This window comes from Megalops cyprinoides, chromosome 14 (assembly GCF_013368585.1).
Source record: "Megalops cyprinoides isolate fMegCyp1 chromosome 14, fMegCyp1.pri, whole genome shotgun sequence".
NCBI classification, from domain to species: Eukaryota; Metazoa; Chordata; class Actinopteri; order Elopiformes; family Megalopidae; genus Megalops; species Megalops cyprinoides.
This window is the reverse complement of record NC_050596.1, coordinates 24583860-24610837: the sequence shown is the minus strand read 5'-3', so window position 1 is coordinate 24610837 and position 26978 is coordinate 24583860. Positions and strand designations below refer to the sequence as shown.

General features: G+C 39.1%; 5 protein-coding genes across 8 annotated transcripts; 4 read left to right on the top strand and 1 right to left on the bottom strand.

The window, feature by feature from the left end:
- Positions 1–33: 33 nt before the first annotated feature.
- LOC118789028 (gamma-crystallin S-1-like) lies at positions 34–1352 on the top strand. Its single transcript, XM_036545308.1, has 3 exons — positions 34–42; positions 525–767; positions 953–1352. Exons 1-3 carry the CDS (start codon positions 34–36, stop codon positions 1223–1225), a joined length of 525 nt encoding a protein of 174 aa, XP_036401201.1. The 3' UTR covers positions 1226–1352.
- A 4523-nt stretch (positions 1353–5875) lies between these two features.
- LOC118789029 (gamma-crystallin M2-like) lies at positions 5876–7211 on the top strand. Of its 3 annotated transcripts, none has more exons than XM_036545311.1 (3): positions 5876–5890; positions 6053–6295; positions 6936–7211. In XM_036545311.1, exons 1-3 carry the CDS (start codon positions 5876–5878, stop codon positions 7209–7211), a joined length of 534 nt encoding a protein of 177 aa, XP_036401204.1. The 3 variants fall into 3 exon arrangements, with proteins under 3 accessions (XP_036401204.1, XP_036401205.1, XP_036401203.1); XM_036545312.1 differs by having other exon boundaries at positions 5882–5890; positions 6053–6292; XM_036545310.1 differs by having other exon boundaries at positions 5882–5902.
- A 3194-nt stretch (positions 7212–10405) lies between these two features.
- LOC118788824 (gamma-crystallin M2-like) lies at positions 10406–11451 on the top strand. Of its 2 annotated transcripts, none has more exons than XM_036544932.1 (3): positions 10406–10426; positions 10602–10844; positions 11179–11451. In XM_036544932.1, exons 1-3 carry the CDS (start codon positions 10418–10420, stop codon positions 11449–11451), a joined length of 525 nt encoding a protein of 174 aa, XP_036400825.1. In that variant the 5' UTR covers positions 10406–10417. The 2 variants fall into 2 exon arrangements, with proteins under 2 accessions (XP_036400825.1, XP_036400824.1); XM_036544931.1 differs by having other exon boundaries at positions 10418–10426; positions 10602–10848; positions 11186–11451.
- A 5117-nt stretch (positions 11452–16568) lies between these two features.
- On the top strand, positions 16569–18000 carry LOC118789183 (gamma-crystallin M3-like). Its single transcript, XM_036545512.1, has 3 exons — positions 16569–16577; positions 16854–17093; positions 17725–18000. Exons 1-3 carry the CDS (start codon positions 16569–16571, stop codon positions 17998–18000), a joined length of 525 nt encoding a protein of 174 aa, XP_036401405.1.
- A 3445-nt stretch (positions 18001–21445) lies between these two features.
- Positions 21446–22481, bottom strand: LOC118789181 (gamma-crystallin M2-like). The gene is made up of 3 exons (XM_036545511.1): positions 22473–22481; positions 22045–22287; positions 21446–21732 (listed from the first exon to the last, which is right to left on the bottom strand). Exons 1-3 carry the CDS (start codon positions 22479–22481, stop codon positions 21463–21465), a joined length of 522 nt encoding a protein of 173 aa, XP_036401404.1. The 3' UTR covers positions 21446–21462.
- Positions 22482–26978: the final 4497 nt, after the last annotated feature.

Here is a 26978-nt window from a genome sequence, read left to right as displayed (position 1 = left end):
CGAGGCACATCCAACTGATCCAAGCAAGCCAAAATGGGCAAGGTAAGGCCATACTAAATAAATAAGTCAAATATAAATGTGTGCTTATGTGTGATGAAGTAACAGAAAATAAATGGTTATTATTTATACATTATATTTGCTTTGAAATATTCATGTACAACCTCATCTTAAATTTGCATCAGTATATTGTTCTGAACAGAACACCAAAATATGAGTATTCTACTTTACACATATCTGTTATGTAACAACAACAATAATAATAATAATAATAATAATATGACACTAGTCTTTTATGGCACTTTTAAATGGCCTTTTTAATAAGAGGGGAAACTCACCTCAGCTACCACTAGTGTGTGGTAGTTACCTAGGTGATGAATTGTCGCCATTTTGCACCAGACCATTGCTTGGCAAGGATTAGATGGCTGGCTCGATACAGCCAGTCTGGGAATTTGGCCAGGACATCCACACACAAACAACAGTGAACACCCACGCACAAACAACAAGTCTGTTTATTTGGGTTTCAGATCATCTTCTACGAGGACAGGAACTTTGGCGGACGCCACTATGAGTGCATGAACGACTGCTCCGACCTGCACTCCTACTTCAGCCGCTGCAACTCCTGCAAGGTGGAGAGCGGCTGCTGGATGGTGTATGAGCGCCCCAACTACATGGGGTACCAGTACTTCCTGAGGAGGGGCGAGTATCCCGACTACCATCGCTGGATGGGGATGAGCGACTGCATTCGTTCCTGCCGCATGATCCCCATGGTAAGATGCAGTCTGTGCATTGTGCTGCTGCACTCTGCTGTTCTGAGGACGCCGGGTAGCATTGCAGCCTAGCTGCTTCAAAACAAATGTAGTAGCAAGCCTAACTAATCAAATCACAAGCCAGTGTTATGGCATGTGGGAAATCTTTTCCAAAATGATTTTAACCCCCTTGTCTTCCATGACAGATGCACGGGTCTCACAGGATGCGCATTTACGAGAGGATGGAGTTCGGAGGCCAGATGATGGAGTTGACCAACGACTGCCCCAACATGATGGACCGCTTCCACTTCTCGGACATCCACTCCTGCAACGTGATGGAGGGAAACTGGCTGTTCTATGATCAGCCCAACTACATGGGCCGGCAGTATTACCTGAGGGCCGGAGAGTACAGGAGGTTCAGCGACTGGGGTGGCATGAGTGCCAGAGTGGGGTCCATCCGACGCATCATGGATTACTAAACAGTGTGTTCTTCTCCTGAGGCCTGCTTTTAACTCTGCTGGGAATTTCTGCACACCTGTCCATTGGGGGACTCTCCTTTAAAGCTTGAAGAACTACAGGCAAATTCCTCTGTGGTGTGGCTTTTGCTTTGCACGGATTTCCAAAACCATTGCTAAAAGAGAGTTAAAAAAATACAACGGCTCATAATAAATGTGGGGAAAAATAAACATTTTATGCATTTGTTGATTTTAGACATGAAACATTAAAAAAACCATTTCTCTAAAACATTATCATTGCTTCTCGTACTGAACAGGTAAACCTGTGGTGACACATGAACACATGAAATCTCAAATGGCTTCATTGCACAGTATCTCCAGCAACTGTCAAGGTCCCATAAATTAGGTTTCTCTTATCATAATACCATATTGAAATTTCATTTTTGTGAATGGAATGAATTTGCAGGGCCGAGCAGGACAGGCACAGATCAACCAGCAACAGGCACATGAATATACAGTAGAAGCTGCAGCAACACAATACTAAATGAAAGACAAATTTGATTGGTCAATGTCTTCCATTTTTGTTTATTATTCTTTAACACCGCTGAGAGAGAGCAAGACAAAAAGTCATTCACTGACAAGCATCTCTGATGAAGTAATTTCAGGTCCCAGTGATTATGTGGTGTGTGTCCTTTGTGTTGGAAATTGAGGCTTGTTCATTTTTCTGTCTTGTTACAGAAGACTACTGAAAAATGGGTAAGTAATGGAAAAGAACACCACGTGTTTTAGAGTATAATGCCTGTCATCTGTGAGGATGTGCATTCTTTTATCAAAGCCTATTAGTCTGTAATTAAATTTTGAGCTAAAACAATTCATGGGCCCCAACCTTCAATGAGGCTTGTGCATTGTTCAACCTTCAACCCTAGCCTTGTTTTTTTTGTTTTTTCACAGGGCAAAATTTCAATTGGGAGTGATATAGCCTAGTCGTATAGAGAATTGAGAACACATCAATTAAACTGCTGCTCTCAATCCCACTGCACTCTTCGCCCAGCCTGTCCCCTACTGACTGAATGTTGCTCCTATAAAGGAAATCAGCCATCTTGGACTAAACTAAGCAGAATACAATAAATAAATCAACTCAACAAAAGCCATAACCCAATAGATACTGGCAGACTGACATCACCCTACCACATCTAAAATGTTTCATTGGCATTTTTGCTCTTTACAACACAATACAACCCAATTATAAAAAATTAACAAGGAACCATCAGAAACTCCCCCGCAGTCACCTCCCATGTTGGTCAGCCCCATTTGTCTGCATTCTCCCCACCCTACAAGTCCCATCAGCCCCCAGCCCTCAGGTCCTTTGGCTGATGGACTCCGTCCTGCTGGTGCCCTTGGTGCCCGTCCTGCTGGTATCTTTGTTGGTGAGTAGAGTCAGTGTTTTTGGTGCATTTGGGAGAAGGCAAACAAAGGAGCCAGCGAAATAAAATGCCTTTTCCTCCGAATTGGGAAATGGTATGTTTGCCCCAGATATTTATGCTTAACGTACCTAAGTCCATGTAACGGAGTGCAACACCTTTGAAACCTGCATCTATCGAGGATGGCAGAAAATCAAAAAAAAAACAGGCTGCTCTAGAGACTAGATGTTAAGTCAATATTATTGTTCTTGTGCTGCAAGAAACCAGCAATGTTCTTGTGATCAAAGACAAAAAACTAAAACTATGCCTACCTCATCTGAAATTATCAGAAATTCATATATAAGTCATTGCAGTTATACTTATGTGCCATGTATTACACCTTCATTACCTCCAAACCTCCATACAGAGGTATGAGATTTCACAAGTGAGAAACCATGGTGGGCATAGGTAGCCAAAAAACAACTTAGTTACTAAGGACAAAATTTAAGACCAAAATCTCATCTACCACTTAGGCGCAAACATGAAATTTCTTCACAGAGATCAAGACCTGGCCCTAAATATATTTCAAATTTTGATGCCAAATTAATGTGACATACTATCTCTATCAGCTATTGCAATGAGACCTATCTTGGGGTTCCTTTCAGTTTAAAAAAGCTGAGGAGTACGTTTTCTCACAAGATCACATTAAAGTTCCCTAGATGTTACAGTGAAACTCAAGCAAATGTAATCTCAATAAGATGGTGATGTTGATGATATGAGCATGATGAATGCTCCTGTGTAACTATGGCACAGATCCAAAAAGATGAACATGACAATGGCTTTTGCACCAAACTGAAATCTCTGAAGGATAACATTACACTGGGGGGAAGAATTCCTGGGATTTAGAACATGCATGTTGCATGTCATGTCAGCTATGAATACCAAACACAATCGGAAAACGAAACTCCACTAAACCAAAATTCTACTTGTTTCAAATTATACAACTAAGTTAAATTTCTGGGACTCCTTGGTATGCTATGACAGAATAACACTTCAAAGTAGTAGACATATATGGAATTTTTTTAGTCACTCAATCATAAATTATTGTTACAACTGTGCATGCTTATTAAATTGTAATTGTCATGAAAAACATAATAATGACTTGTTTTATTATGGCACTTTTTGAGGATCCATAATCCATAATCCTTTGTTTTTTTAGTAAGAAGGGTAACTCACGTCAGTCACCACTAGTGTGTAGCATTCACCTAGGTGAGACACAGTAAACATTTTACACCACACCATCACTATACACCTCATAATAAGTGCCACAGAAGTTAAACCAAATATGAGTCAGGACCTCTCTTTAATGCCCTATATTTTTTTCTCTGCTGTAGATCATCTTCTGCATAATTGCAAAGCTAAGTGGTGTATTTGGCTGCAGATGGCCTTCTGTGACGACCGGACTCTGGTAGTCAATACTGTGAGTGCAGGAACGGGCACTCGGAGCTCAGTCTCCACTTCAGTCAGTGGAACTCCTGCAGTAGGAAGCGCAGCTGCTGCGCGGCCCATTAATGCGGGCAACAACATGGGGTACCAGTACTTCCCAAGCCGTGGGGACGGCACTCACTCCTGATGCACAATTCCCATGGTTAGCTCTAAAAACCCAGATTGCAGGGGTGAGAGATGGAAGAGGCATATGAGGATGGCTTCACAAAAACACTGTTAGCCATAGAGCACTGCTATTGATTGATGACTTTGATTTTGACAGTTGCAACAAATGTAAGTTTCTTTACAATATTTGCTTAATAATGTAATTATTGTATACGTATGTGTAATTATTTGTTTAGCAGACACCCTTTTCCAGAGTAACTTGTATAGCTGTCAAATCACCCATTTATACAGCCGGATATTGGCTGAAGCAAAGTACTTTGCTCAAAGATACTGCACCCTACTTCACAGTTAAACCAGCAATGTTTAGCTTGCAAGTCCTGCTCCTTACCACTATGCCACCGTTCTGCTCCATCCGACACATCATGGATCACTGGACAGCATATTCTAGGTCTGAGGCCTGTCTGAGGACATCCCACACTCCTGCAGAACTACCACTCAAAGTTTGAAAACGGTTGGCTAATGATACAGCCTAGATGCAACTTGCAACGTCTTGGATTGTAGGCCTCAGCCTGGAATGAATACTTCAACTGGCCAACAGAGCATGAAACAGGGAAGGTTGAAAAATTAAATTTAAGTCAGGAAGTCAATTTGTGATAGTAAATGCAGGCTGCACACAACAATCAATGTGAACTGGAAAGGTGAAAAAACACGTACATCACATAACATGAAATTCAACTGAGGACATTTGAAGTCATTTTTAATTCCTTTATTCATCTTAAGCAATAAAACCATAATACATACAAATAATTCATGTACAAATAATTGTGTACGCTACAACATTCAGCTTGATTAGACTAACATTTTGAATTTCCACGAAGATCCTATTCACAGCAGTTCTGGGTTTTTACAAAGGAAGCCACACTGTATACTAAACTGTATGCACAATGGTTAAAGACAGTGTGACAGTCCTTTTGACAGGTCAATTTAACAGGCAGCAGTGGGTCAATCAAATGAGTTAATCTCTCTTGCCGCATTATTGAAAATTCTTTAAATATTCCAAAAAAAAAAAAAAAATTGTTAAGACAAGAGTGACATATGCCAGTCTCTGAAATCATTTTCATATGGGTCCATGGATTGAACTGGTTTCCAAGCTCTAAACAGGACAGTGCTTAGTGCCAGCGTATCAGAGGCCTGGTGAGAAAACATGTCACTGAGATAAACCACAAAACAACACAGGAGAAGACTTTTTTTTCCAAGGGTTCTTGGTCACAGCAGCTGGTTGTACAGGCTGTAACAGAACAAGGCCCAAGTGAATTGGGATCTGTTTCAGAATGGCTATGACAGATGTCACTCAAGTTTGTGCTGATGCAATGGAAAGCACAATCCAGGTCTGGTGTACAGTAGCTTTCTCTCTGAATTGTGATGAACATGTGAAAACCGCGGTAGAACAATAACTCGTTACACACTAAGGCGCAGCTATACATAACCAGATTTTTTTTTTTAATGTAAATCCCGATCACTAATGCTAGAAAGCAGTGATTTGAATAACAATACTTTATGCTGTGCAATCACACAGCTGTTTTTATATAAAGGGACAAAGCTTAACAAAGAGAGATAGACAGAGAGAGATACAGGATCGAATTTCCAGCCGCCCGACGCAATAATGACGATGGGAAAGGTAAGACTGGAGGCCAACCACTTGTATACACAATTACTGAACCAGCCTTTAACAACAGAATCTTAAATTGACCATTTTTCACCACCAAGGACCATGTAATTATGTTATTGTTCAGGTAATGATGTGGATAGAAATACTATAACGCATGTGCTTCAATTACAGATCATCTTCTATGAGGATAGGAACTTCCAGGGGCGGTTTCATGAGTGTAGCAGCGACTGCGCTGACCTGCACTCCTACTTCAACCGCTGCAACTCCTGCAAGGTGGAGAGCGGCTGCTGGATGATCTATGAGCGCCCCAACTACATGGGGTGCCAGTACTTCCTGAGGAGGGGCGAGTATCCCGACTACCATCGCTGGATGGGGATGAGTGACTCCATCAGGTCATGCCACATGATCCCTGTGGTAAGCTCTAAGATGACTGGAAAAATATGGCTTGCTTGAGGGCTATGAAAACAGTGACCGTTACTGCGTTCTGTCCTCTGGTAATTTGTAGAGGTGGCTCCAGGGCAGCTTATTTTTTTTAACAACTCTAACATTCTACAATCCGCATATTACAACACTGGCCTGGAATTTTGATAAAATTTAAATCCACCCATGAACTATGAATGGCTGTCCTAAAAGCAGTTTTTACTTGCTAAAGGTTTTTTTAATTAAGTAATAAATTAGAGCAAATATGCTCTAACTTGGATTGGCAGCTTCTGATTAGTGGAAGGATCTTGATTGAAGAGTTTATGTTTCCTAACTTTCATAGTTGGATAGCAATTGTATAGCTGTTGTATTGCAATAGTATGAAAAATACTGGTAGCTATTAATGATTAGGTATTTTCAAAGTCTGTTGTATAACTACAATCTTAAAGTTTTCATTTCATGCTAGTTCACATCTGATGCTAATCCTGTGGCCACTGCTTTTAAGGTGATTCTAAATCTAGTGTGAAATAACAAATGCAGTCATTGAACAGGAAAAAACGGTTACCCACTAAATTTCAGACAGTGCTCTGCTTTATACCTGTCCTCATTAAACTGCTTGTTGGATCCCTTGCAGTACCGTGGCTCCTACAGAATGAGGCTGTATGAGAACCCTGACATGAGTGGCCAGATGATGGAGCTGATGGACGACTGCCCCAACGTGATGGACCGCTTCCACACGGCCGACTTCAACTCCTGCAACGTTATGGACGGCCACTGGCTCATGTACGAACAGGCTAACTACAAGGGCAGGCATTACTACCTGAGACCCGGAGAGTACCGGAGGTTCAGCGACTGGGGCAGCATGAGTCCCAGGATCGGATCCCTGCGACGCATCACTGACTTCAACTAGTGCAACATTTTTAATGTGTCTCTGTTCCCAATAAACCCAGACGTCTAAAAAGTACAACTCTTTGTATGTGCTTTTATTGTCTATACAGTGGCTTATCGAAAACAATCCATAAAGGCTGTTGTAGGGTTGAGATTCAGTCAGTGACTGAATAGTGCTGAAGATTTAGTGTTAGTTTAATCAATCTAAACTATTATTATCTTTGAAAAGGTTATCATTTGAAAAGGTTAAGGGAAGACAAAGCTGATGAATCTACTCTGTAGCGTAGTTAGTATGTTCCATTAATCTGATTTAGAAAAAAAATATTTATTATGCATGTATTTTGGAATTTTTTTCATGCCAGGCCTATAACAAAGTGACTCAGTATCAATCAAAATATCTAACCACCAATTATATTAGAGCCTCCAGCCAACAAGTAAAACCCTTTGAGTTAAAAGTAAGTGCTAATTAGATGGAGAGGATTTTTTCAGTTATGGTCCTTTTGGTTTCGTGTAGTTTTTCATTTTCTCTCAGGAAAGCATCTGATCTTATTCATTACTGTAAAAAAATAGCCAGCCCCTTTAGCTGTCTGCTCTGCTACCTTTTTCTATGTTGACCAGTCCCCACAGCACTGAGATCCAACTGATGTTGTAATTATCAAACTGTACAACAGGTGGACTATGGGAGAGAAGGCGTGGCCTTCCATGGGTGCAGTTTCTTCTTTATGTGGTGCTTTTTGGTCCACAAAACAAATCTGCTGAGTTTTCCAGTTGGTGCCCGTGTGCGGATTAGCTCAATGCATTGTGGCTGAATCTGTCCATACCATGAGAGTGTACAATACCGCTGACTGGAAAATGCATTGAACTCAACAAACAATGGTGAGCGTCCCTGCAAGCCCTCTGATGGGCCTCTATAAAAAGAGGCCTACCACAAGTTAAATTACCTCACAATCACATTAGATTACAATGGCAAGAGGCACTCAGGGTCCATTTTTTTGTGAGAGAGAAGACATCTGCCTCAGTTGCATTAATGTTGTCTTAAGTGTAATGAAACTAGTGATTATTTTGTTGTCAAATGGCTAATAATTCCTTATAAATATAAAGATATGTAACTCCTCTCACAAATCCTGTGATGAGATGTGCACTGTAGTAGCTCCAAGTCAGTTTCTACTATAAATTATGACAATATCATGTCTGCTGGACATCTTTACTGTGTTCTCCCAATGGGGAGTCAGATCTGTGATCAGTAACATAAGGCCAGGGGAGCATTTTCCCTGTCATTCTTTGCTAGAATGCCTCTTTGCAAAAGAGCATTCAATATTTAACAAAATACAGAAAACGTCTAGCTAAACAATAGTAGCATTTGAAAAATGTCAGAAGTATCAGACTATGAATTTTTTTGTATTTAAGATGATATTCTGTGCATATATAGTCCTATTGTGAGAAACAAGCAAGAGATAACTAAATGTTATGCTTTATTGTCTGTAGTTGCATAATCAAATTAATCTGAATCAGTAACCACTGCAATTTCATGTGTGTAACATAACTTAACTTTAGTTCTATGCTCAAGAGCTTAATAAAATATTTTATAAATACCAAAACAGTATTTAAGCATACAACTGTAACAAAAAGAGACAATAATCACACCCACAATATATACTGACTTAATAGTTTATGGTAACAATGACATGATTTTACCAAATACTCCTCCAACTCTTCCAGACAGTCAAAACCACATGCTGAAAAACAGCACAATGTACCTCCTCTTCCTGGTCAGGTACTGTTTTGTTTTCAAAATAAGACTAAACTACAGGTTCTTGCTGGTCACTCTTCTCAGGATGAATCACCAAACCTCTTAAAGATTGCTTTCCAGCAAAGGGCACACTATAGTCAAACTGAAAATGTTAAAACATTTTAAAATTACTATGCACAGTGTAATCTGGACCTGGTACACTGACGTCTATCAAAATGAGACACCACTGTTGTACTGCAAGTCATGTTAGAACTGACAACAGCTCAGAAGACATCTTTACTCTGACCTGGTTGAGTAAAGATCCAAAATGGCAATAAAAAAATTATTAAAGGATTTTGGTATTGATTGCTGGCAATCCTTGGTGCTAGAAGAAACTGGAGTTGTCTCTCCTCCTCAACTTCAGTTATCTTAAACTCTAAGTTCATTTACAACCCTACTGAAAACACATTGGCTTTGGCATGAAACAGACAACAGTAAGCTCTTATATGTTCATACATCAAAGACATTGTCAAATATGTTGTGGTGGATTGGAAATGAACCATGTTGTTCTGGAGAAACATTTTAATGAAGCCCACGCATCTGAATCTACAACTGTGTTCCCAGCTCCACTGCTTGATCAGACAAAGTGTTTACACTCATAATCCTGATTATATTAATATTCGCTATATTGTAGGAGTTTGTGTGATAATGTTTAATCTTGTGGATCAGTTTTGCTTGTTTCCCTTAAAACAGATACATTCTAAAGATGTAGTTCTAACAAATAAGGGGCTACAATCCTCAAAAGTTTTGTAATGCAACGAAAGTTTTGTTTTAAATACTATAGCATAGATCACATTAGTAATCAGTGAAAGTAGCACATGCTCCATCAGACACAGTACCTGATGCGCAGTGTGAGTTTTTAATTATTTTACTTACTTTATGTGACAATACATATTTACATCTACAAATTAAAAATCATTATTATTTTTAATACATAATTTTATTTATGCTAGGGTAGTACAATTCTCATACAAATACTATTTACTAAATAAATTAACATAGATGTATGCAAATGCACATGGCTATGTTAAGAGGCATTGTGGGAAAAGGGTTTTCATTCAAGCTTTCCTCTTTTGCATGTGGGTTGAACATGCAGATGAGAATAGGGAATGAACAGCATCCATAACTGTTATGCAAAAATTTTTTAACGCAAAAGAGAGGTTCCATAGTGTTCTGTATCTATTGTACTTTGGATGTGTGGATACCACACTAGTCTTTTCCTTTGCCTGAGCATGTCAAAGCACCAAACTTGTAATTATTTATGCTTTTTTCAAATACAAATCCATATTTCTGAACCAATATTGTGCTCCAACAAAAAGGGGAAACATGTGCCACTAACCTGACTTATACCTGTGTATGTATTTGAATAACAATGCTATTTTTGTCAAGAGGTGGTATAAAAACCTCCAAAAACATGTGGAATCTCTCCAACAGAGACCATGGGGAAGGTAGGATTTTTTTGTTCACCTCTATGTAGTTGTTTTGCTCAATTAACTACTACCTGTATGTTATACGTGTGCATAATGTTTTCTACCTTGGATTTTGGCTTACTGAATGCTCTTCATTTCCCCCCACCATTTTAATTCTTTACTCTGAAATTGTTCTGAAATTATCATTCAACAGATTATTTTTTACGAGGACAGGAATTTTCAAGGTCGTAGCTATGAGTGCAGCAATGACTGCACAGACCTGCACTCCTACTTCAGCCGCTGCAACTCCATCAGGGTGGAGAGCGGCTGCTTCATGATCTATGAGCGCCCCAACTACATGGGGCACCAGTACTTCATGCGGAGGGGCGAATATCCTGACTACCAGCGCTGGATGGGGTTCAGCAACTGTGTCAGATCCTGTCGCATGATTCCGATGGTAAGCAAGAACCTGGGCATCTCAGTTGTTTCGTACCACGTGACACTGCAATCATAGACAAAGGATCAATAGAGTGCACAGACATTTCTGAACATATAGATAGACTTAATGGAAGATAATATTACCCATTACGTATTGAGTAAAAGATATCGCTGTTGCTCAAAAATTATTCCCTCTACTCAATCACTAGTATGATTTGTGTGTGTAGAAGGTATATTACCAAATCTAAGCAGTGTTTTACTGACATAAATAAAGTGAAAACTTGTTTCTGAAATACTGTGCCATTTTATCAGTGAGATATCCTGGTATTAACATCATTGCGCCTCTCCAACAGTACAGAGGATCATACAGACTGAGGATTTATGAAAAACCAGACTTCGGCGGTCACATGATGGAGTTTATGGACGACTGCCCCTGTGTCTCAGACCGCTTCCACCACCGCCATGTCTACTCTTGCAATGTGATGAACGGCTACTGGATCTTCTACGAGTACCCCAACTACCGTGGCAGGCAGTACTTTCTCAAGCCCGGAGAGTACAGGAGATATCGCGACTGGTCTGCCACAGGTGCCACCATTGGCTCTTTCAGACGAGTGACTGATTTTTAGTTTTTTTTCCTGATGCCTGTACTGTAAATAAATTATAATTAAAAGAACTCTAAATTCTTATCTTATTCTTGTCTAATAATTATTATAAGACCCAACTGAAAAAGTCTTGGGCTTGAGGCAAACCCCAATGAAAAAAACAGTTAATGAATGAAAAAGCATTCAGTTTAAAGAACACTGATCACGTGCTACTCTGTATAATCAGCAACATATTTTGTTACATTATAAACTTATTCTGACTCTTAGCATAATTTTGGATATCTTCCCTTATCCAAAGCAACATTAATTGGGACTAAAACGGCAAAAAAGGCAGATATTATCTGTAATTTCAGAAAATGAGGGCAATATATGACTGTGCCAAAACATGAACTTTGAATGTGAGTGAATGAACTTCACCCAAACCACATCAAATGCGATTCCAGAGGTGATTCCACCAGGTGTTTAAAAAGGGAAAGCAGGGGAAGTGAATTAAATGAAATCCAGAAGGTTATTCTGGTCCAGAGCACAGGACAAAACACAATCTAGGTTTCCATCTGAAACAAGGTCACACAAAAACTTCCTCCACTCAACTCAGCAGCTTCCACTTCAACAAGGATTCCCAACACCCACTGCAGGTGCAAGGGCTCCCTTTTGGGTTTTCACAAACTGGAAGTACCTTGAGCCTTGAACCTTGAGCAGCATTTAAAGAAAAAAGTGCCCAGAATGATACTGCACTGTCTGTAAGAAAGGCTTAAATAAGAAATATTGCAAAGCAGATGCTGTAAGTGCTCCTAAGAGCACTAGCAGAGGCTTGCTTGCACAATGTCATAATTAGGGTACAAAATAGCCTACAGTGTATATTTTTTACATATAATTCATAATTAATTTATGCTTTAAGTTGACTTAAGGGGATAAAATGCCATGCCGGTGTTTGTATTAAAAGCTGGATTTCGGACTGATGTCAATTTGTCATTAATCCTCTGGCCAGATTCCCTTTCTTCAGACAGATGGCGCAATGCCTTACACAGAGATGTAGATACACAAGTGCATCATGAACACAGGCCAAAGGGCGAAGATAAACGAAGGCGTTCACTCCCCTGCGGTTGTCTTCTTGGATGGGAAAATTCAAATTTTATTATCATGGAAACACTTTTAACGGTCTTCCTTACTAGCTAGCAGTACGGTTGGAGTCGTGTCTGGCTAGCTAGTCATCTCAGCCTCTAGAAATTAGTATTTTTGAAACTCGTTTGAAGATTTTCAAATTTAAAAACAACGTAAAACACCAACAAAGGACACCAAGAATATCGTTGTGGACAACTGTGTCCCTAATGTTACATTAGGCTATGGTTGGATGAGCAGGACCACTTACACCTGCAGCAGACAACCTAGAGGAGGAGGAGGAGAATTGTGTGGTTGGTCCTGCTGTAGGAAATCAACTATTACACGATCACACTGCCATCACCATCTTAGTTTAACTAATGTTCAATAGTGTAACGATCCTTTCTTCTTTTATTCTTGGCCAGTAGAGCTAACTGATCAAATTAAATCCTCTCAGGGGCCGCCCGACACATAAGCGAACTAAGCGCCTGCTTAGGGCCCCCGTGGCCACCAGAGGGCCCCCAAGAGAGCGCTTGAAATGTCCCACAAGAGAGCTTGAAATGTTTTTTTTGTGATATATTATGTCAATGGTAATCAAACAAAAATGCAATATGTGCAAATGATCAAGTATCGACAACAGTCAGTAGTATTGGTGGTGCCAAGGCGGTGGGGGGCCCCCAAATCAAATTCTGCTTTGGGCCCCATAAAGGCTTGGGCCGGCCCTGAATCTTCTCCAATGTTAGTAACCGTATGTCAGAGCAGTGAAAGAATGCAAGACCGAAAGCAGTTTAGTGATTGATTAAATGGGGAGACGGTCCATGGATCGTGGCTAATTGGTTTTGGTTAAAAAAAAAAAGCAGCAGAATTTTTGTTTTTATGGCAATGCAATATAGCTGACATTAAATTCAGTGCCCCATAAACTCAAGAAGCTTTTTGACTAATGTTAGAAAAAGTTCAGAAATTGCTTGCTTTGCAGAAAGCTCATAAACAGCTTGCTTCAGACAAAATTATGAATTTGGAAGTATTGTACAGAAATTATACAGGCTTGTGTTACAGTGTGGTTCAACTTTCAGAAGGCCCCCCCTTGGATTTCTGAAAGGGGAGCTGGTTAAATTAAATATTTTCAATGTAGGCCATAAGGTCTGTAATAATTATGATGCCTTTTCATACCAGACAGCCAATAACTTGTTTTACAAAGAAGGGAGGATATGGTTTTCATAGATTGGGAGAAAAAAAAAAAAATTTCAAAAAGAGTGAAAGTGTTTCCTAAATTGGGTCTGCATTTTAATCATTTTTGAACCAGGGGGTTGATTCTGGATGCTAAATTCTGTTGGAGGAATGTTTTCTCAAGGGAATCAAACAACCAAAACAGGTCAAATGTCGAAGAAATGAAAAATTGCCTGCTCTCAGGAAGAGATGGTAGAGAACAAACCAGATAACTCCAAAAAAACAGTGCAATAGAAACATGACAGCAAGTCAATGAAAATATCTGTCAGTTCAGTTCCAGAGACTGTTAGGAGGCCAGAGAATAGGTATTGGTGGCCTCTGGTAAAGTAGAGATGGGGGGCCTCCCATTCAATAGCGGCCAGGGCAGGAATGTCAGGGTTTTCAAATCTAATGGTGCTGGATGGTACGATGACGCAGGGTGGAAACTGATCATAGTAACCACTTGGTAACAGGGGTTGGGTTGCATGTTACACATGTTCTCGGAAAGCACGAAAGAGAGTGAGAGGGAGAAGGACCTTACTAAAAACATGGTGCAAGTCATCCAACAATTAGTAGACAGTAAAGGAAATTTCTTGGCTGTGTAATCTACGGGAGCCACGAGCTGCTGTCCATCTCAGCACCAAATTTTATGATTGTGCCACATTACTATATCTGCCACATTGGCCACGTTTACATGCGTGTTAATAATACAATTAAGACAATACTCCAAGACTCCAAGATAGGCAGAAGTCGTGTAAACACCTTTCTTTCATTATTTATTTTCAAATTAGTTGTATTCAAGTTACTCAAGTAGTTCAAGTAACAAATACAAGTACAAGTTTCCTTCTAGTAGGCAGTTGAAGTCTCCTGTCTCTTGAATACTTCAATGATTTTCCTTCCAACCCTACAATCTGACCAGAAACAGTCAGATCTGCTAGTGAGTGATAACTGGCACATCTCACATTTAATCTGTCTCACAAGCTTGGATTTACTTAGATGGAATCTGTGTAAAACTTTACAGAATGGAATGGCTCTCCAAAGACAAAGCATGATAGTGCATGTCTTAAATAAGGCCTTTTTGAGCGGGAGAGGTGCAATTTAACATCCTTTTCCACGTTGACTGAGATGGGAGAGAGGAAATTGAAGGAAACTGCCTATAAAAGTGATGTAGTTGAAAAATGTAAACGTATTAAAATAAGTCAGGTTGTGTTTTAAGATATCTTTGAAGTGACAAAGGTGTCATTTTCCAATAAGTCTTTATATCATTGAAGCAGGCCTGCAATGAGCCCAATGAGACAGTTACATTAAATGAACGTGTGACAGTGGTGAAAATAAGTGGATGCCGAGGCTAAGCCCTCCCATATCCAAACTCTCAAAAAGTATATAAAAAGAAGACAAGAAAAATGTTAACAAAAATCCTAGGTCTTCGTTCCTGAACAAAGAAGACTGCAGACTGTGTTTTTGTAAATCCTCCGCTGGCTTGGATTACACTGACAAAATATCTCCTGTACTATTTTATGAACTCTGGAATTTCTGAGAGGGTATTTTCCAGATTTACCATTCCATTGGGAAGAATTGCTCTAGATTCTTCAGTCCTTTTGGTTTTTGTTTCATTTGCTTTCTTGAGTTTGAGCCATAAAGGTTTGATAGGACTGAGGTCTGGTGATGGCAATAACTGTTTTTTGTAGGTTTGGATGATCATCTGGATCATTGTCAGACTGGAATGAACATTTTCATGTTAAGATTAATCTTCTTAGATAGGTTCAGGTTTTGGAAGAACATGTCCTGGTACATATTGTAGTTCATCATTCCCTTTCCCTTCAGCTTGTATTTTACATTAAATACAAGTAACTGATTCTGGCATGTTTATGAATGGCTTGCATGCATTAAAATATATTTCTTCCTTTAAAATAAGATGACTAATGCATGTGTCTGGTTTTATGGAGATCACTGAAAGTTGTTCAGTTAATGTATGGCTTTTTATTTGATTGTTTCGTTATTCCTAGGGTAAGGTAATTTTTTTTGCCCTTTCTCTCATTTCTGACTGTGTATCGATTCACATAGCACATGCTTCATCTAAGCCCGTCACAGTTCCTGAGAGTGACTTTTCATATTGTAAAAAATTATCCCATTGTGTTTTGCTGAACAACAACATAAAACAAAAAACAAATGGTTAAATGACAAACATGAAAAAGTCAATTTACTTCATTCAGAACTACTTGTACTGTTTGAAATGACAATGATACAGTATATGGACATAACCTGTACAATAAGTGACATTTCTAAAAACATTACAGATTGGAACCTTCTTTGAAAAGGCTATTTATATCAATCAAATCACATATAAAATAATAATTCTCACTGCTCTACTCACTTTTATGGTATCTAAATTCATGCCATTGTTGTGAGCTAAAGGATGGAAAGGAAAAATTGTGATTTACGTGAAAATAACCGATTAAGAGGACATTGCTTTCATTGCTGTAACATTTCTTCCTCTTACTTTTGAACCCTTTTAAACTACCCCATACTTTGGTTTTTAAACTTTTATAGTATGTGTGTTATAATTTAGCAGTACATTTAGAACATTCTGATAATTTACAGTCGACAAAAGGTGTGCTTATATTGTTATGGACAAAACAAGCAAACCGTGCCAGAAATATATGGATGGTAACCATTGTTGCAATTTTTGACCCTGTTCAGCAAAAGCTGTTCTGCAAGTTCAACAGTTTCAACCATTTGAATAACAACACACCAGAGGTCCCAGGTTTGTCCTTGTATATAAACGGCAGGCATACGTTGGCTTGTCGGTGCAAGCTGAACAGTCGGAAACCTCCAAAATGGGCAAGGTAAGGATAATACCATAAAGCTTTCCAAAATATTTTAATTGTGTAATGCTTAATATTTATAGTCTGAAAATGTTTAAAGTTTAAATGTTTAATGTTTAAAGAGTACCAATACAAGACCTTCTGAAAACAACATTTATTTATTATGAATTTTGGTGAGAACTTCTATCCCTCTTGTAATTATGGATGTAATGTGAACCTGTAAATTAGGATGTATATCACAGTTTTGACAGTGGACAAGTGGATGTGTGAAGCAATTCATTATTGTTGATTTTTCAGATCATCTTCTACGAGGACAGGAACTTCGGCGGTCGCTACTATGAGTGTAGCAGTGACTGTGCTGATTTCAGCTCCTACTTCAGCCGCTGCAACTCCTGCAGGGTGGAGAGTGGCTGCTGGATGGTCTATGACCGCACCAACTACATGGGGAACCAGTACTTCCTGAGGAGGGGCGAGTACTCTGACTACTCTCGCTGGGGCATGTTCGATGGAATCCGCTCCTGCCGTATGATCCCCATGGTAAGAAAGATATTTGTGTCTAATATTTCTACATATATTTGAACAAATTTCCATTAAATTGTTAAAACAAGATAATGTGAAATATAAAAAAACAAATAGCACATGGTATCAATACCATGCTTGTAACAGTTAAACAGTTACAAAACACCAGTGTTGGCATGGATTAAAGTGTTGCAGTTAAACAGAAGTCCAATGGAGATGCTTCTCCTACAGTGTGCTGTAGGCATTCTCATACTCAAAGCTGCTGACTGATTTTGAACTCTTCAATCATTTCAATAGTATGTTCGGGTGCTTGGTTCATATATAATATATTACATTTAAGTACTTCCAGTAGTTACTCTCACATTAAAATATTTTTTCAGTGTTCATGGAAAGTATTAATAATGTGATCTATCAAGAGTGTGATGAGTGTGGGACAGAATATCAGCACCTGTAAATTTTTAAGTTGTAAATTGACATTGACAGACATAAGACCTTCATAAAGTTTGGGATATCAATTGATTAAGCACATTTACACTAAGATTAGAAGAAAAGCAGAAATCGTGGCATTGTTAACTTTAATTACAGATTATACTGATAAGAATGTTGTATGAAGTACAATTTCTAATCATGTGGTGAAATGATATTACAGTACAGGGGAGCCTACAGGATGAGGATCTACGAGAGGGAGAACTTTGGAGGTCAGATGTACGAGGTGATGGATGACTGCGACTCTTACATGGACCGTTACCGCATGTCCGACTGCCAGTCCTGCCACGTGATGGACGGCCACTGGCTGTTTTACGAGCACCCCCACTACAGAGGCAGGATGTGGTACATGAGGCCTGGGGAGTACAGGAGCTTCAGAGACATGGGATACTCCAACATGAGATTCATGTCCATGAGGCGTATCATGGATATGTGTTAAATTATTGCTTGAGAGATCAAGATTTTTAATAAAGCCTCATAAAAGAATCATGGCTCATTTTGTGGTATTTTCATTACCCCTGGATATTCTTGTCCATGAGGTGAATTCCTGTTAAATTAAATTTCAACTATTTCCAAGCACATCTGTGGAAAACAATTCCACACATTTCCTTCAGTCTGTTACCCAGTTCACCTATGCACACTTGAGGACTGAACACTACACTGTAAAACTGTACGCAGGTGTACATATGAAAGCCATAAATAATGGTAACAGGCTAACAGTTTTGACCACTGCATCATATTTGCTGTGGTTGTATCTTCCACAGAACAAAGGTGTGTTGTTTTTCTGACAAACTCTAAATTGACTTAACTGGTGCAACAAACAAGAAACCAGATAATTTGCTGATGAAACAAGTAGCTAACAAGCTAAAAGGTTTCTGTCATACATTTGTGCCTTTGTTGTGTTGTCCATATAGTAGATTGAGACTTGTACTGATATTACATTTGTCTTGTTACTTTTTATTGATTTGGAATGTAAACTACAGGTGAGATCTATGGGTTGAGGATCAGCTTTTAGAAAGTTTCAAGAGGAACTGCTTCAGGCTTCCCAATAAAATGGGAGCAATTCCAAAGTCGTGTGAAAATAATTACCAAGACTGTCACCAAAAATTTTTTTCCCTCTTACTGGATTTTTCATTACCACTAAGAGTGATGAAAGACTTGTTCAGTAACACTGTGAAATTGAAAGGCTAGTGAACTGAATGGGAATAATGAGCATTCCTGAAGCTGCCTTGTGCCAGAAGGAGAAAATATTGAGGCTACAAAGTCAGTTCTTGCTAGGACATTACCCATATGTTTAGACGTACACCTATTTATACATTACAGACATGTTTATAGCACCTATTTAAAATGGCTATAAAATGATTTTAGGAGGAATGAATGGACAGAGAGTGATGGGAGCACACTGCTGGGTCAATGGACAACGAAATATATAGTAAAATGTATTTCTGGGCCACCATTTCATTTTTACCACAAATTCTTCTTATACTCTGCCAGTACTATGATAAATGTAACTGCACGCAGTCACAAACAGGGTCCAGACAGTTCATTGGCGTAAATATCGACGGTGCAACCAGTGCGGTGCATCGGGACCCAGAAGCTGTCAGAGACCCACGTAGGAAGGCAATTTTTTGCGGCTTTATTATTGTAGGTGGGCCCTCTCGTGAATTGATCATTTCACGCAGTCTTCAAAGTAACCATTCAACGATTTCACTAAAATTACTTGTAATTGTGATAGCTACATGTACCACCTTCCCACCTTGTGTATAACACAGTTTTATGTATTTTTATTTGTCCTTATTGAAATGTTCCAAAACTGCATGTTTTATTAAAAATAAATATTATTTCTACCCGCCACTTATTTAATTTGGTTGCTTTCTTCTCAAAAGTTACAAAGAAGGCTTGCTGGGAAATGTTAATTTGTCTGTCCAATGACCTTGCTCCCTGTCATTTGTGATAACTTGTGTGGATGTTGTGATGTCAATTTTTTCTCAATGGTTCCCAACCTTTTAGCAAGAAGCAAGTGTTGTCAGGGCTCCGCCCCCTTAAGCCGCAGTGTTTTTGTTTTCCTTGTCCATGTGCCTTTGTTTTCCTTGTGTTCTAGCCCTGCCCCGCTCTCCGCCCTGTCTCCGCCCACCTGATTGCCTGCACCTGCCTGCCTGCTCACCTGCTTCCCATCTCCTCGTTACCCCAGCCCTATATCTTCCCTGCGTGTCTCTGTCTTGTTGCTAGTTCGTTTCAGTGTGTTTCACCTGTCTCGTCCCCGCGCTTCATTTACTTGAGAGTTATTTGTTACATTTCCAATCCTGCCTGTTTCCTGACCTCGATTCCTGCCTGCCGTTTTGGATCTGATCGCTGCCTCTCACCTGCCTGATTCCTGACCCTGTTCTCCCTGACTCCCGTTTTTGGATTTGCCCCCGGATTGCTTCTCTGTGCTTCGAACCCTGCCTGTCCCTGGATTTACGAACTGCCTGTCCCTTTCTATTCTCGCCTGCAACCGGAACATCCTGCGGTCCGCGTTTGTGTCCCGACCACCGGCGCTAACAAGTGTTCTTCAGAAAATGGACGATAAGTTAGCAGCATAAATAACATTTAGCAAGCCCTAACAAAAAAGCGGCGCTCAAAAGAGGAAGGAAAAAAGAGAACAGGATGAGTGTACTGCTAAACCGACGAAATTAGATTTTTATCCATGCTTCATTGAATGCTAATGTTAGATGTTGACGTGCAGCTGGAGGCTAACGTTAGCTCACCATTGCCATCTACCTCCACAAGTGTCTGCTTTGCAATTGTCTGGAGTGGTTGTGTGTGTGTGTATGTGTCCGTGCGTGTGTGTGCGCATGAGTGTGCACTTGTGTTTGGGGTGGGGGGGGACCCAAGAAAAAATATTTGCACCGGGGCCAATCACAGTAATGTTATACTACAGAGACAGTTCATGATACACTAAGAGCACTTACGAAAGTACTGTGTGACAAAGGATGACATAGATGTGTGTTTGATTACAATAATACAACAGTCGTAGCTTCAGCTTAAGCTTTCTGCAGTGGAAAAAATATTTGCTTTTTTTGGAAATATTGTAATTTATAAACACCAAAATTAATTAGCAGTGGCTCCATTGTTTCATGTAGCAGCTATTTTATTTTGACGATTCATGTGAGGATCGTGTGTACCAAATTTCACACCAGCTGGTAAAAAGGGTACAAGGAGTATGGTATAGTAACATGTCTGGGATGTTCATTTTATTTTTCTTTATTTTAAGGGAACCAGTTTTTAAATTACCCTAAAATAATTTTTCCATTGATAAGACAAAGATTAAACTTGTTAAACATATAGAAATATAGTTAAGGATATTTCCAAATGTAAAAAGAAATGTTATTCATCACACATTTTAATAACCTTGTATGACTATGAAACTATGTTCCAACTTGAAGCCTAAGGATATATGCAAGAGGCAGTTCCATAGTCATATTTAACTTCAAAGAACTAAATTAAACATAGTAAAAAAAATCTATAGCTAGTAAAAGAACATACATATGTTAGAGAAACTAAGCCTGATGAACAGAATTACAGCTTGCCTTTATAAGTGTATATATAAGTAATAATAATAAATATGGGCAATTATTTAGTAGTAGCAGCTGCAGTATAGAGTAATGATTATTAGTCTAAACCCTCTTTGAATGCTGAGAAGTCCTTAATTGCTCCTACACAAAACAATTTTCATTTGGCAGACAATTTACATTCAGCACTTTGTTATCCAAAAATAAAAACATAAAATAGCTGCTAATCCAATTTTTTTTTTCATCAAATAAAAACTTGAAGTCAGTGGATGAAGTAAACTAGGCTTTATTCGTATTCTTTAAATAATAATGATTTGTGTATTATGTCGTATATTTGTATAGTATGTTTTTTAATACATGATGCGCCTCATTGAGCCAATCCTGGGGCTCATGGCTCCCCATTCACTGTATCTCCTGTACTCTCCAGGCCTCATCAAATACTGTCTGCCCCTGTAGTTGGGGTGCTCATAGAAGATCCAGTAGCCATCCATCACATTGCAGGAGTGAATGTCGTTGTAATGGAAGCGGTCATAGAGTGAGGGGCAGTCGTCGGTGAACTCCATCATGTGACCGCCAAAATCTGAGCGCTCATAGATCCTCATTCTGTGAGATCCTTGATGCTGTGGGAATATAAAGGGATATAATGTCCTACCTGAATTTGGAGTCAAGAGATATTGTTGTAGCAGAGGGATACTGTACACCCTCTTAGTTCCAGTCCTGGAAGTACTTAGGGTAAACTGAATTTTGTTTGTGCCCCAGCTCTTAATAGTTTAAATTGAGGTATTCTATTTGGATAAGAACCCAATCTCGTGTTCAAGGTTTAAATCAGCTGCTTCTTGAAAGGGTAGTGCTAAATTATGCAGGACTGCGGCTCTCAAGGACTGGTCCATAATTTCCCAATGCTGATGTAAGTATATTAGATGGCTGCTTACCTGGGGAATCATGCGGCAGGACCGGACACAGTCGTTGAAGCCCATCCAGCGCTGGTAGTCAGGATACTCGCCCCTCCTCAGGAAGTACTGGTACCCCATGTAGCTAGGGCGCTCGTATACCATCCAGCTGCCGCTCTCCACCCTGATGGAGTTGCAGCGGCTGAAGTGGGGGTGCAGGTCCGCGCAGTCACTGCTGCACTCATAGGAGCGCCCCTGGAAGTTCCTGTCCTCGTAGAAAATGATCTGAAAACAGATCAGTTTTTGTTTACTTGTGGAAGGATTCAGTCCAGCACTGTTTCCCAGAAAGAGAATGCACACGCTGAAACAATTGTGAGTGTCGGCCCAAAATAGCCTCATTGTTGCCGGCTCAATAGTTTACGGAAATATGCAGAGGCACAGAGGATGCATAGCAAAACAACCAGCCTTACCTTCCCCATTATGTTGGCTGACTTTGGTCACACTGCAACGGCGGGTGCCTTGAGCCAGACCTTTTTATAGACTGTAAGATACAGAAACATTGTCATGTAAATCATATAACTTTACATGTCAGCTTTTTTGAAAGCATGCACTGCTGCCACACAAAAGACATTTGCGTTCCGTGTTAACAGGGCAAATGACCTTCCTGTGACTTGCACAAAGGCTACTGACAGTGTTGCTCATTGGCTCTGTGTGCATGCAACCATGATTAAGACTGAAGGTAGCAGTGATCTGTGTATATTATTCTGGCATTCACAGTTATTTATGTTACATATCTCTTCACAATAGTAATGTTTGAGATGTAGAGTAATAACAATAACTTGCTCACTATTTTGCTTTTGTATGACTATCATGTACATTAATATATTGTACATAGTCTAAGTACAGAATATTTTCACCACAAGGGCCTCCCAGGGAGGATAAGTTTGGAGATCGAGGCTGAAGTAATGAAACGCGTCTCAGTTTTCAGTCTTTTAATTTGAAATTCTGAGATGCAAAAATCTGAATTTGGACCTTGTCCTGTCAAAATACCAATATCCTGACTAATGTGGTTTACACTCAGTATTTAAGGTGAACAATGTCCAATTCAACTTTTCTCTTTCCATGAAACACCCACTGTATGCAAGATGTGATAAGACAACATTTTATTCACTAATCGATTCTACCAAACATTGACACGTGTGCTACACTATTATGCATGTAAAAGGACAAGAGTTAGGATAATGATCTCTATAGCTTTTGCTTTTAGTTTGGACTTGTGTAGCATTTAGATCAGTTCAGGCTTATCAGCAGTACAAATTCAAGAAAAAAGGGGTTAACATTTCAATCAGGAAGAGTTCCTGTGACCCTGATCAAGATAGGTTATTGAGACAAAAGCAAATCACAGAAGCTGATAATACTCTATTCACAACTGTTAATCTCTAGATTCACCCTTTCCTTTCCCCTTCTCAACACATATCCATCACAGTGAATGGTAAACTGCAAAACAGGTAATCCTTTGCATCCTCAATCCCCATTAACAACAAAGTCTTTGAAAGTTATCAAAGTAAGCCAAGAGGCTATGCTTGCCACCGGAGCTGTTGAACTGTCTGTTCTGGAATTTGAATCCTTTGTTACATTAATTCCTAAAAATGTGAAGGATTTTTTGAGTTTGTGTGGGGCCTGTGGGCTATAGGAAATAGAATGCCCCCACAGAAAATGACCATCCTGCCTACAGCATTACACATTATCATTGTGTATCCATGTTTGATAAATGATTTTGTTATACCAAATGGAGCTTATCATTTAACAGTATGGCAGTTTGGACTTAACTCACCTGCTACATGTCCAAAAGTATATTGTTTAAAGAGTTTAAATCAAGCTGACTTTTAATAGATTTGATTTGTTTGTTTAGTCAAAGATATTACTTAGTTCTCTATTACTGTCTCTAGGACCGTGAGGCTGTCTTCCGCATTTTGCAAAGGGCAGGTCACTCACTAAAAATATAGAAATTATAAAAATATAGAAATGACACATATGCCATGTATGCTATAACAACAAGCAATGGTGATAATATAATCAATATTGACTTCACAGGACGAAATTTGATGTTGAGGTTTGAAATCCACCATGCTGAGAACATTATGTATTTTGCAAAACAAAATTCAACTTTCATCATCCATTGCAAAAACATAAGTGCCATGGTAGCAAGACTTTTGCTTTGGGTGCAGGCTGAACCCTTCATCCAGGTTCGAAACTGGCCATATCAGTTGCATTACATATTACATTACATTTAGCAGACGGTCTTATCCAGAGCGACTTCCAGCACAAAAGAACAGAAGTGTATCCATTCAGGTTGAATGAGCAACAGTGTCAGATAAGAGTAACAGCACTTCAAGACTTCAGTGAGTGTGAGCATAATGCTATTCAAGCCCTACCACAAGTTAACTTGTGCAACCTGACTAGACAAGGGAAACCAAGTATACTCCCATATATCAGTCACTAGTTCACAGAATCCAAAACACATTGTAATACTAAACTCATTGTAATCCATAAAATAAACAGAAAGAACTGCAGAAAGTACTACAATTAGCAAGTCGTTTTCCTTAAAATATTGGAACTAAAGTGTTTTTATTCTTATTTTTATTTTTATCTTCATTGTAGCATTGTTTCTGATACTGTAAGTGAGCGATTTCTGGCACAATAATTTCCTTTGGGATCAATAAAGTAGGGCTGGGTGGTATAGCCATCACGATACATCAAATAGCTATTTTTAGTGCAATAACAGCTATCTCTGGCATGTAGCATTAGGTTTCTTCCCATATTTTTTTCCCTTTAGTCATACCTGATGTGGGAGCACACCTCCAGTTTTCTGAGGCCATGTGAAATGCTTCTGGGGGAAAAAACACCACTTGTATCTATTCAATGTTGATATCACAGCAACAGCACTATGCTGCTTCCATGTGGTAGATAGAAACACATGGCTACAAAGATAAAAAGTGAAACATGTGCTATGTGTTTTTCAAAGTTAATAGGTAAGTTAACCAACATATAGATACAACAAGTGATATTTTTCTCCCCTGGAAACATTTCATTGAACTTTGGAGGTGTGCTCCCGCATCAGGTATGACTAAAGGGAAAAAATACGGGAAGAAACCTAACGCCACATGCTGGGGATAGCTGTTATTGTGCTAAAAATAGCTATTCGGTGTTTAGTTGATAATTATATCAGTATTTCCTGTAATGTACTGCACAGTACAGTAAGGGTGTTAAAACTAACATTGAGCACAGGAAGAAAGTGGAAAAATAATATAAATTGCATGTGTTTGCTTGAATATTACTAATAGCCTTGTTTAACTGTTCCAAACCCTTCATGTGTGCTATAGAATTTAATAACTCTAATAACTTGGTTGAGTTGGAGCTGATTAAGTGCCGATTGATTTAGTTCGAACAGAAGGATGATGCCAGATTCAAACCTGTTTGTTGGTATTTACAAAAATACAGTGTACAGTACTTTATCTATGAATTCTATTGGCAAGCTTTGGCCTCCAGAGGGGAGTGGAGTACAGAGAATTGAAAAGCCCACAATAGGTATATGCTTGTCCTGGTGTTAATAGCAGGGTTTAGGTTAGGTGATCAGATTTATCTATTACATGTACTGTACATTAGGTTGAGAGTTCAGGTTTTGATTCAGGGCTCGGGTAGGTGATTCCTTAAAACACAAACATGAGTTCCACATCAGTGACAATGTAATTGTATATTCATTTATGTGCTGAGTGGCAGCTTTATTTGGTACACCTAATAGTGAGGTGGACCCCTTTTGCAGCACAGAGATGCTGGCCCATGTTGACTCCAACGCTTCCCAAAGTTGGTGTAAATTGGCTGGTGGTGGATCCCTACTCTGAATAGCTCATTATACATGTACATAAATGTAACTTGACACTTAAGTAATAATTATTTATGTTGTTGTTTCAGAGGTACAAGTTTTAAAAATGGTGTATGTCTTTTTACAGTATAATATGATAAGCCTCCAGGATAAAAAAGGACTTGTTTTTTTCAGAAATTCAGAACTTTTCAGAACTACAGTTCAGCCTACGTATTTTGTAGTGTTTGTTTCTGAAACATACAAAATGCAATGTTAATGTGGTATTGATAGAAATAGTAATTAGTAATCAGATTTGATCTTGATATTATTTGATTCCACCATAGAACAGCTTGGGCTGAGATGCTCATACATTAAAATGCATTTAAATATTATTATTTGAGTTTTTTGGTCAGTAGTTCTGAATTAAAGCATACGTTTTGATGTTGGACGCACTGACGGAACAGTTTGAATCTAAAAGCTGTCATGTGCTGCTATTCAGGAAACTTGTGCCCCTGCACGTAGCTCTGATGATCATAGGCCATCCAGCAGCTGCTCCACACTCTGCAGGAGTTGCAACAGGGCAGGCAGGAACTGACAGCTCAGCTCAGCTGAGTTCTGCTGCACTCATAATAACAACACTGGCAATATATGCTTAAAGCTTACCTTACCGTTTCATTTGTTGGTTATTTGAGCTGTGTCGTCATACTGATCTGCTGCCTTTTTATACCTGACGTGGCATACAAAGAATCTGTTTAGCCTATTGTATTTAGCCTCTGAGTCAGCAGTGCATAGAGGTTTACAGCAGATTGTCAAAAGACTGAAAAGGGTTATTATTTTATGCAACTAAATAATTTAAAAGCAACAGCAGGCTTGTAATGCAGATATCTGAATGTCTGAAACTCCCTTATACACCAAATGAATTGTATATTGTAGCCATTTTTTATATGAATGTTAATGGGCTTTCTGATACAGGCATAAATGATCCTTTAGTTTGGAAAAGACAGCAGATTAATATATTTATATATTAATATAAATAATATAATTAATTGTTTTATTTTTGCTTTAATGATGTCTTCAGTGCAGTAACTTATTTTGTTGAATGAGAAGATACCAT